This window comes from Bidens hawaiensis, unplaced genomic scaffold (genome assembly GCF_021521415.1).
Source record: "Bidens hawaiensis isolate Kalapana, Puna unplaced genomic scaffold, B.hawaiensis_p1.1 tig00022287_1, whole genome shotgun sequence".
Taxonomy (NCBI): Eukaryota; Viridiplantae; Streptophyta; class Magnoliopsida; order Asterales; family Asteraceae; genus Bidens; species Bidens hawaiensis.
This window is the reverse complement of record NW_027493456.1, coordinates 155453-169575: the sequence shown is the minus strand read 5'-3', so window position 1 is coordinate 169575 and position 14123 is coordinate 155453. Positions and strand designations below refer to the sequence as shown.

Here is a 14123-nt window from a genome sequence, read left to right as displayed (position 1 = left end):
CAAGCATATTAATTGTTATAAATAATTTAAGGTTCAAGATTTCGAACCTGTTAAGGATCCCGAGCAGCATGATATCACTCAAGATATTGGTCAGAATCCAAAACGAGAACTTGACCCACAACAATTGCTATTATAATTTTACGGATATTATCTATAAACACTTAAGATCCCCCACTTGTGACTTGGTGGTAGGAGGCTTGAGTTTCTAACGGAGACTCAAGTTCGATTCTCACTTGTGTCACTTTGGGTGGATATTGACAAAGAAGGATTTGAGTTAGGCCTTGTGCAAAGGTTGTCAGTTTGAACCCCGATCTCACCCGGCTTTTTGTCTCACCGTGTATTACTTCAAAGATTTATGTTATTGTGGTGGCACAACAACTGTCAAGTGACAATATGCTATATGGTTTCCTGGGGGAACGCCCAAGCCAAACTCTGAAGCCAACGTGAGTCTGATTAAGACAATATAGTCTGATTAGAATGGGGCAATGTGACTCTCCGAATTTAAAAAATGCAATAGACTAAATACAAGAAATTTATTGTTTTAAAAAATCTATACACATTTAAGACATATGATATTAACAGGGAATTTCATTTATGATACACTGGATTGAGTAATACTCACCAAGTGTAAGTAAAAGTTTCCTTGGAGGCAATTATGACATATAGTAAATATGAGGGACTATTTATGGATTCTAGCAAAGTTATGATTACTTAAAGAAAGCCATGCATGTGATAGTTGTCTTGAGACTCAAAATTCAAAAAGAAAAGTGTGTGTTGAAGAGAGGTAACTGGAGATAAAAATCAAGTTTAGAAGATCAAGCAACCAACAAGTGAAGAAAACTTTATTGTAAGTATTCTTGAAGCTTAATTCTTGATTCTTAAAACATATACTAGAGTTTATCATGATCAAGTCCTAGGAACGGGATATCGAACCAACTTAATTTTGTTTCAAAACAGATTGTTTATAAACTTGTATTGGCTTAAAACATGTTATATTTTTAGAAAAATAATTTTACTTTTCATGCGTTAGCTTAATAGCTTGTATACAAAACATAATAATAAATGTAATTAATAGTTGATGCAACATTATAAGTAATGGCTTAAAAATAATCCTTTGCCTATTTTGCGTTTATAAAACTAATGGAGTTATAAAACTGGCGAGTTTTCACCAAAATTTTCATACCCACCTTGCCAATGGTTCTATATTGCTCCATAAGCACTCTTAAAAGGCATGCTAAAGAATATATAATTTAAAATACGAGATAGTGATGGTTGGTAGGTCTGCAAAGTTACAAATGAGTTAAAATATGACGTGCCAGTTGACATAGAGTTAGTGTTTACGGTGTCTAACATTGGTGGTTTAGAATAGACGAATTTTCATTTTAACTTAAATACTTAATTATTTAAAATCTTTAGTCAAGCAATATTAATTTTATATTAGAAAACAAACTTGCGGTCTGATTATAAACTTTTAACACGAGTGGATCTATGGGCCGATATTGCCTTTTGTAATATGTGTCGCTAGTAATTGCGATAGCACACTATAAAGGAAAAAAGAAACAGTTTTGAAATGTCATATTAATGGTGTGCTTGTTTGCTCAAACAAGTTGATTATTAATAATAATAAAATAAAAGTGAAAAGCCACTCATACGACATTTCTGAAAACCAAAAACTGCATAATAAGAATTAAAAAATCACATATATATCAATTAATCAGTTAGGCTATGTGTAGTGGAGAGACTATAAAATATGACGTTTTACACCATGTGGCGTCCAGTCAGCAAGAGGTAAAAATTTGTTTTTGGAGTGTAATGGTGTTGTAGCCTAATATATATATATATGTATATATATATATATATATATATTACACACACAACACATATTAGTTAATAATGTTCTCCACAAATCACCCCGGACAATAACTTGTCGCCCCCCATCAAATCACCCCTTTTGTAGCCCAGAGAGGAAGTGTTCACCACAAATATCGTCCCATTTTTCTTGTTTTGTCGCCTCACTGCACTTGGCCTTAGGTTGTTTTCGAAGAGACAATTCTAAAGAATCACATAGATTTTTAAAATATGGAAAATAAGTCAATTTTGAAATTTGCGTGTTATTAATCTTTTACCAATCTAGTTCGAATTTCTTTCTAATTAAATATATTTGTGCAAATTCATTACGAAAAAAAATAACTATTTTTTTAATTAAAAGGTTCATAATTTTAAGTTTTGTATTTGTTACATACAATTGTACGTGTTTATGTGCATAAAAACAATTGAACTATCTTTTTATATGTTTTAAAATTCAACATTTTACCTAAATATTGATAGGTCATATGTATGGACATACACATGACTTACATATGTTTGTGCTATATACAACTAAATGGAGTTGTTTATCTAAAATATATATGTATTTTTAAATATCAAGATACACAAATAAAAATTACTTTGTATTATTTTAATAATAATTTATTTTCACATTGCAAATTCTCACAATATTTAGTGGGGAGAGATATAATGAGCATATATGGTTCATATAGACAACCCGAGGTTAGATATGCCTCCGAGGGGAAGAGTAGTTAGTCCTGTTTAAGAGAGTTGAGGCACTTTTACCATTCAAAACTTCATCGTCTTCGTTTGTACGTCTTATGTCCTAAAACTACGTCGTGTAAGCCAGACAAATGAGTTCTCACATATAGATGTGGTGTTCGGGTGTTGATGTAGGCTTCAATAAGAGGAGTGGTGAGAAACCGAGAATGTAAGAGATAAATTAGGGTTTTATATAAAAGAAAACTTTTATTATTATAGGTGTTTTTGTTCAAGTGGGTTTCTTGGTTTACTAGTTGGATTTCTTACGTGGGTTGACTATAAATATATAAAAAATTTGGGCGTATTTTTATTTGATGATCCAATGAGCTGTCTCACATTTGCTTCCATTTATTTATTTGAATGACGACTTTTTTATGTTAAACCACTTCACTTCTTGAATTTAGAGAGCTATGTTGTCATATTCTGAACATACTTTATTGTTTTAACTAGACTCACGCTGTCACTTGACAATCGTTATGTAACTACAAGAGCATGATTCTCTGACTTAACATACGTTGAGACGAATACCCAGGCAAACTCGAGATTCGAACTGACAATATCTCAAATTTATCTAAATCATTTATTGCCGTCATTTCCATTTCTTAATTCCTATAAACATATTATCAATGAAAATGCTCTTATTCTTTAGAAAAGATAAAATAAATTATGACTTGAGAGGGTAATAACGTAGGCGTTAGAGTATAACCAAGGGTCGTAACTCGTAACTATCTCCAAATGACCCTAGCCTATAATTTAATTAAAGTTCATTTTATGAAATAAAATATTCAGAAAAGTAATATATCCAAATTTTAAAGAGTAAACTAAACATTACGTAGTATTAGTATTGGGCTTCTAAACGAACATGGCACTTAGTCGAATAAATATTTGTGCTCATATCCGTTCATTAAAAAAAATAAGCATGTTCGTGTTCGTTCATTTGAAATATAAACGAATATTTCATAGACATTAACGCATAAAGATAAACAAACACATATGAACATACATAAAGTCGTAACAAACACAACCAAACATAAAAAAAAACACAATTAAATAAACACATACAAACAAATATAAAATATTAACTAGATGATCTAACCAAACGAGCAAGAGTGAACACAAACAAACGTTCGTGAACATAAATGAATAAACGAAACATATGCACATGCTCGTTCATTTAATTAAATGAATCCAAGCTTTTTCTTCATATTCGTTCGTTTATTAAATGAACAAACTTCTCATCAAACATTCTATTCGTTTACATACCTAGTTATTACATATAAAAAAACTTAAAAACCTAAAAACATACTTTTTTAATATTTCCTAACTAACATACCTATTAATTAATTTAACTTTCCCACTTGTATAGGGCTGTCCAAACTGCTTGTTGCTCGCCGCTCGTTCGTCGTTCGCTCGAATTTTGCTCAAAAAATGCTCGTTCGATTTCGGCTCGGTTTGGAAGTGAGCCATTCGGCTCGGTTCGGTTTAAAAGCAATCCAAGCACGAGCAAAGCCTCGCTCGGTTTGGTTCGGTTCGTTTTGCTCGAATTATTTTTTATTTACTAGTTTTATATATAATACTTTATGTATATATATATAAAAGTATACTATTTTTTAAAGTTTTTAAAATTTCTCTCTTTTGTGTTAAATTCAAAGTTCAAATTTAAACCATAGCTTCTCGTTTTATATATGTTTTGTTATTAACTATGAGTTTTATACATTTTAATGGTAAAAGTTCAGACAATTTAGAGTTGAAAGTCTTGAATTAATGATATTTTGAAGTTTTAGAAATTTAAAATTGGAAACATTGTACGAAATCAAGCAAAACCAAACCGAACCAAGCCGCTCGGTTTCAAAACCAAACCAAGTTCAAGCATAAAGATATCGCTCGTTTCTTTAAATTCAATCCGCTCGGTTCGGCTCGCTTTCAAACCAAACCAAGTATGAGCATGACCACGTTCGGTTCGGTTCGGTTCGTGAACAGCCCTACACTTGTGGCATAGTGATAGGAAACATTGGTTTCTTCAGTGAAAATCCAAGTTCGATACCTACTCATGTCACTTTAGATGTATATTGGTAATGAAATATTTGAGCTAGACTTTTTACAAAGTTGTCAGTTCGATTCTCGAGCCCGCCGGATTTTCGTCCTAGCGTGTGTTACGCCAGATAGTTCTTCTCTTGTGGCGGCATAACAACCATCAAGTCTCAGCCGACTGTATGTATTCCCGAATAAACGTCCAAACCAAACTCTAAAACCAACGTAAGCCCAGTTAAAACAACCTATCCCGATTAAATAAATAAAATCTCTTAATTTAATAGTACTTTGTTTAAGAGGAAAGTAAACTAAAAAACTAGTGTTTTCAAAGACCAAAACTCTACTAACCAGTAGACCCCACACAAACAATACGCGGTTTTGATGGGCCCTATCTTAGTTTTCGTCCACATCCTCACCTCTCGTGTTCTTCTAATTGCAGATACGTTCGGAATCACACTAAACTTGTGGCGTCGTACTTCGGCACACAGTTCCACCACCCACCGATAGGTCAAATCTCATCCTACCTTACGTCACTATCATTTAATCCATTATCATTATTATTTGTTTATGGTGCTGATCACTAACAACAGCAGCAGCAGCAGTTGTGGTATCGATTTAGTTGTACGGTCAAAACCGCCGTAATTATGTCGTCGTCTCCGCCGGAGCAACCGTCGTCGTCGTCTTCCGATGCCGGTCGTAGTCGTAAACGTCCGTCGTTCAGAAAGTAAGTACGTCGACCGTTTTTTATTCATTTAATTAGGAGTAATATTATAAATCAGTGTTGAGTGTTAATTATTATTATTGTTTTGATTCAGAAAATTAGGAGTAATTATTATTAATCAGTGTTGAGTGTTAATTTGTTTATAGCGATATATAGTGTGTGATGAACTAGTTTTGTATTATTATAATTCAGATTATTATGTTGATTAAAATTTTGGAAGGATATTGGAGTAACAGAGTTGCTTGTTAAATGTTAAGTTGCATTGTAGTCGTAAGCGTTTAATTCGGTTAAATTGTTTAAGCCTTTATTGTTCATCTAATGCCCTAGCTTGATTTAATCATTGTTGCGTGTTAATTTGTATGTTAGCATATGACGTTAGTGTGTGATGAACTAATTATGTATCATTTAGTTTTTCAGTTTGTTATATATATGGATTATGTTGATCGGAATTTAGGAAGGATATCGGAGTAACAGAGTTACTTGTTAAATGTTATTAAGTTGCTTTGTGTTACGGTTCCTGCTTTTTGGTTTTTGATGTCGGTGGCCGTAGTAGAGTTGGTTAGAAGCCTTTTTTGTTCATCAAATGCCCTAGGTGTGATGAACTAATTTTATATTATTCAATTTTTTCAACATGTTAGACGGATTATGCTGAATGAAAATTTGGAAGGATATTAGAGGAGTAAAGTTGCTTGTTAATGTTAAGTTGCGTTGTGTTACTGTTCTTACCCTTTTGTTTTTTTATGCCGGATGCAGTCGTATGCGTCCTTCTTTTTGAAAGTAATTTGGTTAAATTGCTAAAGCCTTTTTATTTCATCTAAAGCCCCAAGTTGATAACTTGATATTGAGCAGAAGTAGGAAGTTACTAGTACTTATGCTTGTTATTCAATTCATATCGTGCTAGTAATTTTGAATAGCAGAATAAGGAGTTTTTGTCAGTGCTGTTTGTGTTAATTTGTATAAAGTTAGTGTGATAGCCTGATAGGTGTTAAAACAAATTTTGTATAATTCATTTTTTTCAATCGGTTGACGCATAACGCATTATGTTAAGACTTAAATTTTGGGAAGGATATTGAAGTAACAAAGCAGCTTGTTTAAATGCATTGTGTTACTGTTAAATGTTCTTACCTTTTTGTTTATGATATACAGTGTGGTGCTTGAGGTGATGAATTTCAGAAAATTCAACAAGTATGTGGAGCCGATTTTGGAGACCTTGGTTCGCAAAGTTGTATGTGAAAGCTTTGTTTCCTCTTATATTATATATATTCTGTTTGTGTGGATGGTGATTGGTAGTTACATGGTCTAGGGCATTAGATTAATGGTTGCCTTTTTAAATGAATACACGGGCGGAATTTTAAATTAAGATGAATATATGTACAATGAGATAAGTAACTGTGTGATTGGTTAAAGTTAGAGAATGGAATGAAAGCAGAAAGAAGATAAATTGGTCAAGTGGTTTAAACTAGAAGTTAATATTCAGTTTTGTGCATGCTTTGTTATCAGTATTGAATGCCTTTCAACCTGGTTTGCACCCTTAAAAGTTATAATGAATGCTCTCTAAATAGTACTATATTATACTGTAAAAGCAGCAGCTATATTTGTAGATTTTCTTTCGTAAGCTCATGCAATACTAATTTAGAATGTTGACTTTTATTAAATTCAGTTCATCTGCATTTGGACCTCTACAACTATAAATTTATGATTTTGACATACAGATACAATCTTGACAAGATGTAGATATGATACTTTTTATGTGTAGAAATCCATATTAGTCAGCAAACTTGCCTTACCGTTTGTTTACTAATATAGGTGTAGTTATGAAGAGAGAGAAAGTACATTAAATCACATGTTTTCTTATATAGTGTAGCAAAATGACCAATTTGATGGTTGCTATTGAATTCCCTTTTTATTTTATATTTTTTTACCTTTAATGTGTTACCCTAAACGTTTTATGAAATATGACACTGACGATATTATGTATGTAGGTGAAAGAGGAAGTTGAATCAGCAATGGAAAAACATATGGCTAACATGAACTGGTAAGGTGTATGAATTATCATTTTGGGACAATTTTAGATACATAAATGATAACCATGGTTAAGGAATAAGGACACTGTATATTCTATACATAGGGATTATAGTTACAAGGAGGACTCTTCTGTACCAAGAAATATGCAATTACAGTTTCTAAGCCGTCTATCTCTCCCGGTTTTCACTGGTACTCGTATTGAAGGAGAAGACTGTAATACATTAAAAGTAGCTATTATTGATGCTTGCACTGGGAAAACAGTTTCATATGGAAATGAATCATCAGCAGCAGTGGAAATTGTGGTTCTTGAAGGAGACTTTGATAACAATGAAGATAATAACTGGACACCTGAAGAATTCACTAATAATATTGTTAAACAAAGACAAGGGAAAATGAATCTTCTTACCGGGAATGCACTTTTGAATCTGAAAGAAGGTGTTGGTCTTGTTGGTGATCTTTCTTTTACTGATAATTCCAGCTGGACACGAAGTCGCAAGTTCAGGTTAGGAGCACAGGTTTTAGATAAATGTGACGGAGACAGGGTGAGAGAAGCAAAATCAGAATCGTTTGTCGTGAGGGATCATCGTGGTGAATGTGAGTATGTGTTTATTTTTTATGATTTCTTATTTATACACAAGTAAACGGGTCGATATTGATTATTGAATCATTTGGTTTCTAGTGTACAAAAAGCATCACCCGCCATATCTGTCTGATGAGGTTTGGAGACTTGAAAAAATTGGGAAAGATGGAGCGTTTCATAAGCGGTTGAATAAGGAAAAGATCAAGACGGTCAAAGATTTCTTGGCCTTTTCCTACTTGGACCCCGCAAAGCTTCGAAATGTAAGATGTTGCTTTATTCAAATTAGATTTGGATCATTATTTCATTAACAGAGTTGTACCAAACATATAGACCGAGCTGAAATTAAGTACTAAAAGACCCTTATTCCCTTTTGACTGTAACAATTTCAGATCCTTGGGTCGGGTATGTCTATTAAAATGTGGGAAGTTGTAGTGGAGCATGCTAGAAGATGTACGGTTGATGATAAGAAGTTGTATCTATATTGTCCTCCATCACTCAACCGAGACGGTGTTGTTTTTAATATTGTGGGCCAAGTGCTCGGTGTTCTTTCAGATCGCAAATACGTTGTCGCAGACAGTCTCTCTGAATTTGAAAAGGTGAGTTTTGTCGGTTTTATTTCATCAACAATATAAAAACAAGTTAATTAATTTTGGTTATTGCATATTCAGGTTGACGCACATAATCTGGTGATATCAGCTTTTCAACATCAAGAAGAAATTGTTGCTTATGATGATGAAGCGTCTCTTAGAGCTGGTACCTGCTCTATTTCTGAAGATATTTACCCTTTAGATCCGGAAAACAGCAAAATAAGAACTTCACATAAAAAAGGCCGTTTTGATTACCCACAAATGAGTGCATTATCTCCAGATGTTAGCGTTATGCCTACCATATTTCCTTCAGAGGGCGTTGATAGCTTAGATGAATACGGGTTAAATAGCATGGAAACCGAAGAGCTTGGATTTGATCATGATCCGCAATTGAGCTTACCCAACGAGACCTTGATTTGTGACTCGGGGTCACTAAAGGGTCATCATGATGAGGATATGCGGTATTTTGGTACATCTTCTTCTCAGGTGGATCTGCAGCGTGCGGTTGATGGGTTTTTGTTCCCTCATTCCGCCATTGGTAAAGCTCAAAGAAGATGGAAGATTGTTTATAGTGTTCTTAAATGGTTCTCTCTTATGTTAGAGATACGACGAAGAGTCATCGTGAAGTGCATGAACCCGGGGTGAAACTCGGGTTGTGTAGTTTTTGCAGCCCGATTTAGACATTGTGTGCAGTTTAGATGTATAAATGTTTGAAACCTTTTGGTTAAAGAGTGCATAAAAACTAGTAGTTTTGTAAAGAGTTGCTGGAGTGACTATAATTCACTCGTGACTAAACGGTAAATAAAGTTTGCACCCGTTTGAAACGGCTTGTTGTGCTGAGCATTTGCTGCATATATATCAGCAGCTACATCTTGATATACCATTTGATCAAATAAATCATGATGTACAGTTTGACCTTACCAACAAAAGCATGATTACTTGCAATGAAACTGCCTTTTGGTCAGTTATGATTGATTACAAGTCATGTATATATGTTCCTTATAAAGAGGTAACATTGTCTTATTATGATTAGGCCATGGAAGTTTACACACTCGTTGACTTATTCAAACACCATTTGACTCCATACGAGTCGTATGGAGCTTATATGAGCTTATATGATCGTATATGGTTCATAATTTTGTCAACTGCACAGTGAACCAGTGTACGGTGTCAGATAAATATTCTATGCGATAGTATGTGCCTTATACAATCGTATGAAAGTTCCTATAGTTTGCTCCCATGTCTTTTGTTCATTGAGAGACCAAAACAACTAATAGTATGGGCCTTACACATATTTTGATGTTCAAATATGTGTTGTAAGTTTTCGTCACTTTATGTTAGTTACTGCTATATGAATTATAACCAACGGTTAATGACTAGTAGATAAGAGAGATGATTTTCTAACGAGATATGATTTTTTTACGGGGATTGGCTAAAACAAGTGCTTCTAGGTGTCGTGTCTGGCTCGAGTGATTAGTGAAACTAGTCGATCCAATCTTAGACAGCGGATCCCTATAAACTATTGTTTGCAGCCAATTCGGATGGTCTGCATGCGTGGCATGCCCCGTGAGTTCCTCTATTTGAGATAGAAAATCTTGAATAGCAGCTCTGATCCGACGAGACCCTACATAATGTTTTAATGCTCATATAGAAGATATAAGGATTAAGGAGCATGTATTTATTTTACAAAATGTTTCAATACTTTCAATGCTCCTAAATCCTAATATATTTCAAGTTGGAGGTGCTTAAAATGTTGACAAGTGACAACCATAACATGTATTGTTTAAGGAGGTTTGTTTTGATTTAAAGATATTGATGGAGCCACAACATGTATTTCTAGTTAAGAATTATTTATTTAATTTTATTTTTTTAGTATATTCTTTTTAAATGGATGTTTATCCTAATATTTATTTAAGGATTTCCATATTTTTTCATGTATAATGGTATAGGTGGACAAAGAGAAAGAAATGTTGTAATTCAACTAATGCGTTCATGTGAATTAAAGTATTTTGAATGTATTAGATGAAAACAGTCAGTGAATTGAAGGGGAAAAGTAATGAATATGAATTAAAAAATATCTGAATACATACAAGAATTAGTTGAATCATGTGAAAACATTTATACCGGTCACTTTTGGTGCCTTTTGAGTATCAAATTTTGTAAAAGTCGACCATAATCTCAAATAAATTATTGTTCATAATCCGCGCTCTAAGATAACTAATCTAAAGATGGCTCACCATGCGTCTAGCCCTGCAGTATTGCCTACAATATGACGAAAAGTGAATCCACTGTCTCAATAGCAGCAAGGCCGACTGCCAAATGGTCGACCGATCCCAAACCGACACTAACTTTAGGCCCAAACTTTTTTCGCCTTCGGCCTAATTTTTTTTCACAATTCTCATATCGTTGATATGAATATGGACTGCCAACCTCTGATCCGCTATCTCAAATAGAAAAAAAAACACCTAACAAAAAATATGGGAGTGTGAAAATACAAAACATGTGACAATAATCGCCATCATTCACTGCTATAAGCCTATAATAATTCCCAAATTGTAAGGCCCCGTTACCGGTAGCCCTACTTTATGTTAGTTACTGCTATATGAATTATAACCAAAGGTTAATAACTAGTAGATAAGAGAGATGATTTTCTAACGAGATATGATTTTTTACGGGGATTGGCTAAAACAAGTGCTTCTAGGTGTCGTGTCTGGCTCGAGTGATTAGTGAAACTAGTTGATCCAATCTTAGACACTAACCCTACTTTCGTGTTGGATTTACTCATTAACGCAGTTCTAAATATCAGAGTTAATTAAAACATTCGCGGAATATAAAAGCTTTCATAAAACATTTCATAACAAAACACCTCTTGTCTTAAAACAACATCTTGTCTTTCAAAATAAACAAAACATTAAACTTAAACGTCTTGAGTCTTCCGATGCCAACCCCTTATTCTGTGCCACGTATCTCCTCAAGCGAGCTGCCTCATCCTACTCACCTGCGTGCATACTAAAAGTCAGCTACGCTGAGTGAGTTCTAGTTAATCACATAATCATACAATACCTTCTTACATTTCATACTTAACCTCTTAACTTTCTTACATACACACGTAAGTGCATATACTTTCATTCTTACCTTCATACTTCCTTTAAATACATAATCATACGTTTTAAAGAGCCTTTGGCCCTATAACCTCACAGATATTATAAGGGTCTGGTCCCTAACATCACAGATATTATAAGGGTCTGGTCCCTAACATCACAGATATTATTAGGGTCTGGTCCCTAACATCACAGATATTATTAAGGTCTGGTCCCTTTGTTTCGTGTAACTGTACCGTACCTGTTCAAACATACTTTCCTTGACAATATGTGCAATCTTCGAAGAGCGTTCACGTACCATCATCATAACATACATACATTATGAATACATCATATATTCATACATACATCCTATCTTTCATCATACTTATCAATCATATCTTAACTACCACCTGGCGGTACATGCAATATCCGAAGATCGTTCACGCACCGTCAAACAATCATCATACATAAATCATACAAGGCATACACTTACCACTTAAGATAAGTGTATTAACTATCACATCGAGTATGCACACAGCCCCGAAAACATAACAAGGAAGTGGGGCTAGAAACTCACCTCAATGCGGTTGCGTTCACCGTTTACGGTTATTCCCTTCTTGAGCTGTGCACGACTAACTGTATAATAATTATACGTTTCAGTAAACTATCACTACACATATCGCCTTTCTAGTTTAATCATTACCCTCAACGAACGGGGTTCGGGGGCAGCGCCCCTGGCAGCGGGGTTCTAGGGGCGGCAGCCCCTAGCGGCGTCCAAGGGGCAGAGCCCCTGGCTGGGGTTAAGCTGCCAGGTCAGCTTGGAAAATTTTTATTTTCATTAACTGTCTTATCACATTTTCCATTAGCATTTTGAATCATTGAATAATATGCTACTTAAAAGTTCAAGGGTTTATTTGTAATTAAATCATTCTTTTCTAAGTCCAGGGACCATTCTGTCATTCTGTTAAACTTCTAATTCGTTACTTATCCTTAACGAACTGACTTACCATGACGAACTGGTTCTTGTAACGAATTGGAACCTTTAACGAACTGGACTCTTAACGAATCAGTCCATGTAGCGAACCAGTCCAAGTAGCGAATTGGACCTTCTAATTCGTTATCTACTTTAACGAACTGGTCATAACGAATCAAGGGTGATTCGTCACCCCTTTTCCTTAACGAATTGAACACGAACTGTAATCAGTTCGCTATGTTCCCATGGACGAACTAGCTAGCGAATCACCTTTAATTCGCTATATTCCTGTAGCGAACTAGGGTTAGGTCAGGAATGTCAGAACATTCCCTGACATTCCCCCTTAACCTCGTACCACTTTTCGGCGCCGTCATTGCCGGAAAGCCGCCGGAAAAACGCGATTTCGCCGGAAAAAACGGGTTTTAGCTCGTTTTTCACCGTTTTTCGTTCCGTTCAATCCAGATCTGAGCTAGGGTGACTCCTAAGCTCATCATAGGTTCGGTTTATACCCGAATCCACCCGGATCTCGTGACTTAAACGGTTTAACGGTGTCGGCTCGTCGTTTCATGATTATATCTAACGGATTTAAGCTCAAACAATAAAATACTATCATTACCTCGGGTCGGTTCTCGGTTTTCTTCTTGATATCGGTTTAGAGAGAGAGAGAGAACTAGAGAGAGAATCTTAAGTGTGTGTTTTGGATGGTGTAAGGGATATGTGTAAATGAATTAAATGGAGGATTAAGGGTATATATATTTTTGATCATGAGCTTAAGCCCCATGGTCTTTCCTTCATTCCTCCATAACCCAAGTCCATAACCTATATCCATTTGCCCAACACAAGTCCATCTCGTATTCTATTCAACTAAACCGATAACGACCCGCTATAAAATAAACGAACTTTATTTTATTAATATAACCGAAAGTAGGATGTTACACAAATTGTAATTTAACATGTGTTGGGTAGTATATATATATATATATATATTTATTGTAGGGGTATGGTACTAAAACCCGGTTCTACGACCCTAAATCTATTATGTTTGGCTTATTTCATTGCATGGACTAATACAATGTTATTGGGCTGAGGGGGTTGTGTGGAGGTAACCCTAACTGGGCTAGGCTCATTAGGGTACCATGATGGTGGCCATGAGACTCTATATAAGGAGGTCTCCACCTCCTTATCAAAGGGAATGCTCAATAAGAGCCACCACCACCTTTTTGTGTCTGTGAACAAGAAATCCTGAGGATATCTTAGCAGTCGCCTCCACACCCCCGAAACCATTGCAGGTCCCAGCATGGCAGGTCACAGGCGCAGCCGCAGAAGAAGAAGATCAAGACGTGGTTCGTTCATCTCGAAAATCCGTGGAAACATCGTCATGGATCAGGTAAGATTCATTTCGTGATTCGACATTGGCGCCATCCGTGGGACGGCAACGAACTGCCCTTCGATCTTCATCTCGGCTGTCAGATCTCTCCCAAGAAAAACACAGGTCTGGAAGTTTACAGAAAAAGGCTTTAAAGCTTGTTCTCTT

At 35.2% G+C, this 14123-nt stretch overlaps 1 protein-coding gene across 2 annotated transcripts; it reads left to right on the top strand.

Moving 5' to 3' along the window:
• The first annotated feature begins 5173 nt into the window (after positions 1 to 5173).
• Positions 5174 to 9354, top strand: LOC143565135 (calmodulin-binding protein 60 A-like). Of its 2 annotated transcripts, XM_077052202.1 has the most exons (7): positions 5174 to 5344; positions 6488 to 6566; positions 7324 to 7376; positions 7470 to 7960; positions 8046 to 8206; positions 8336 to 8542; positions 8615 to 9354. In XM_077052202.1, exons 1-7 carry the CDS (start codon positions 5265 to 5267, stop codon positions 9176 to 9178), a joined length of 1635 nt encoding a protein of 544 aa, XP_076908317.1. In that variant the 5' UTR covers positions 5174 to 5264; the 3' UTR covers positions 9179 to 9354. The 2 variants fall into 2 exon arrangements, with proteins under 2 accessions (XP_076908317.1, XP_076908318.1); XM_077052203.1 differs by lacking the exons at positions 5174 to 5344; positions 6488 to 6566 and having other exon boundaries at positions 7324 to 7381.
• Positions 9355 to 14123: the final 4769 nt, after the last annotated feature.

What these genes read in the sequence shown, in the direction of transcription:
- LOC143565135 (XM_077052202.1), top strand. Translation starts at nt 5,265, where the DNA reads ATGTCGTCGTCTCCGCCGGAGCAACCGTCGTCGTCGTCTTCCGATGCC. An exon ending in ACCCCGCAAAGCTTCGAAAT is followed by an intron (nt 8,207 to 8,335) that starts GTAAGATGTTGC and finishes TAACAATTTCAG; the next exon opens with ATCCTTGGGTCGGGTATGTC. An exon ending in GTCTCTCTGAATTTGAAAAG is followed by an intron (nt 8,543 to 8,614) that starts GTGAGTTTTGTC and finishes TTGCATATTCAG; the next exon opens with GTTGACGCACATAATCTGGT.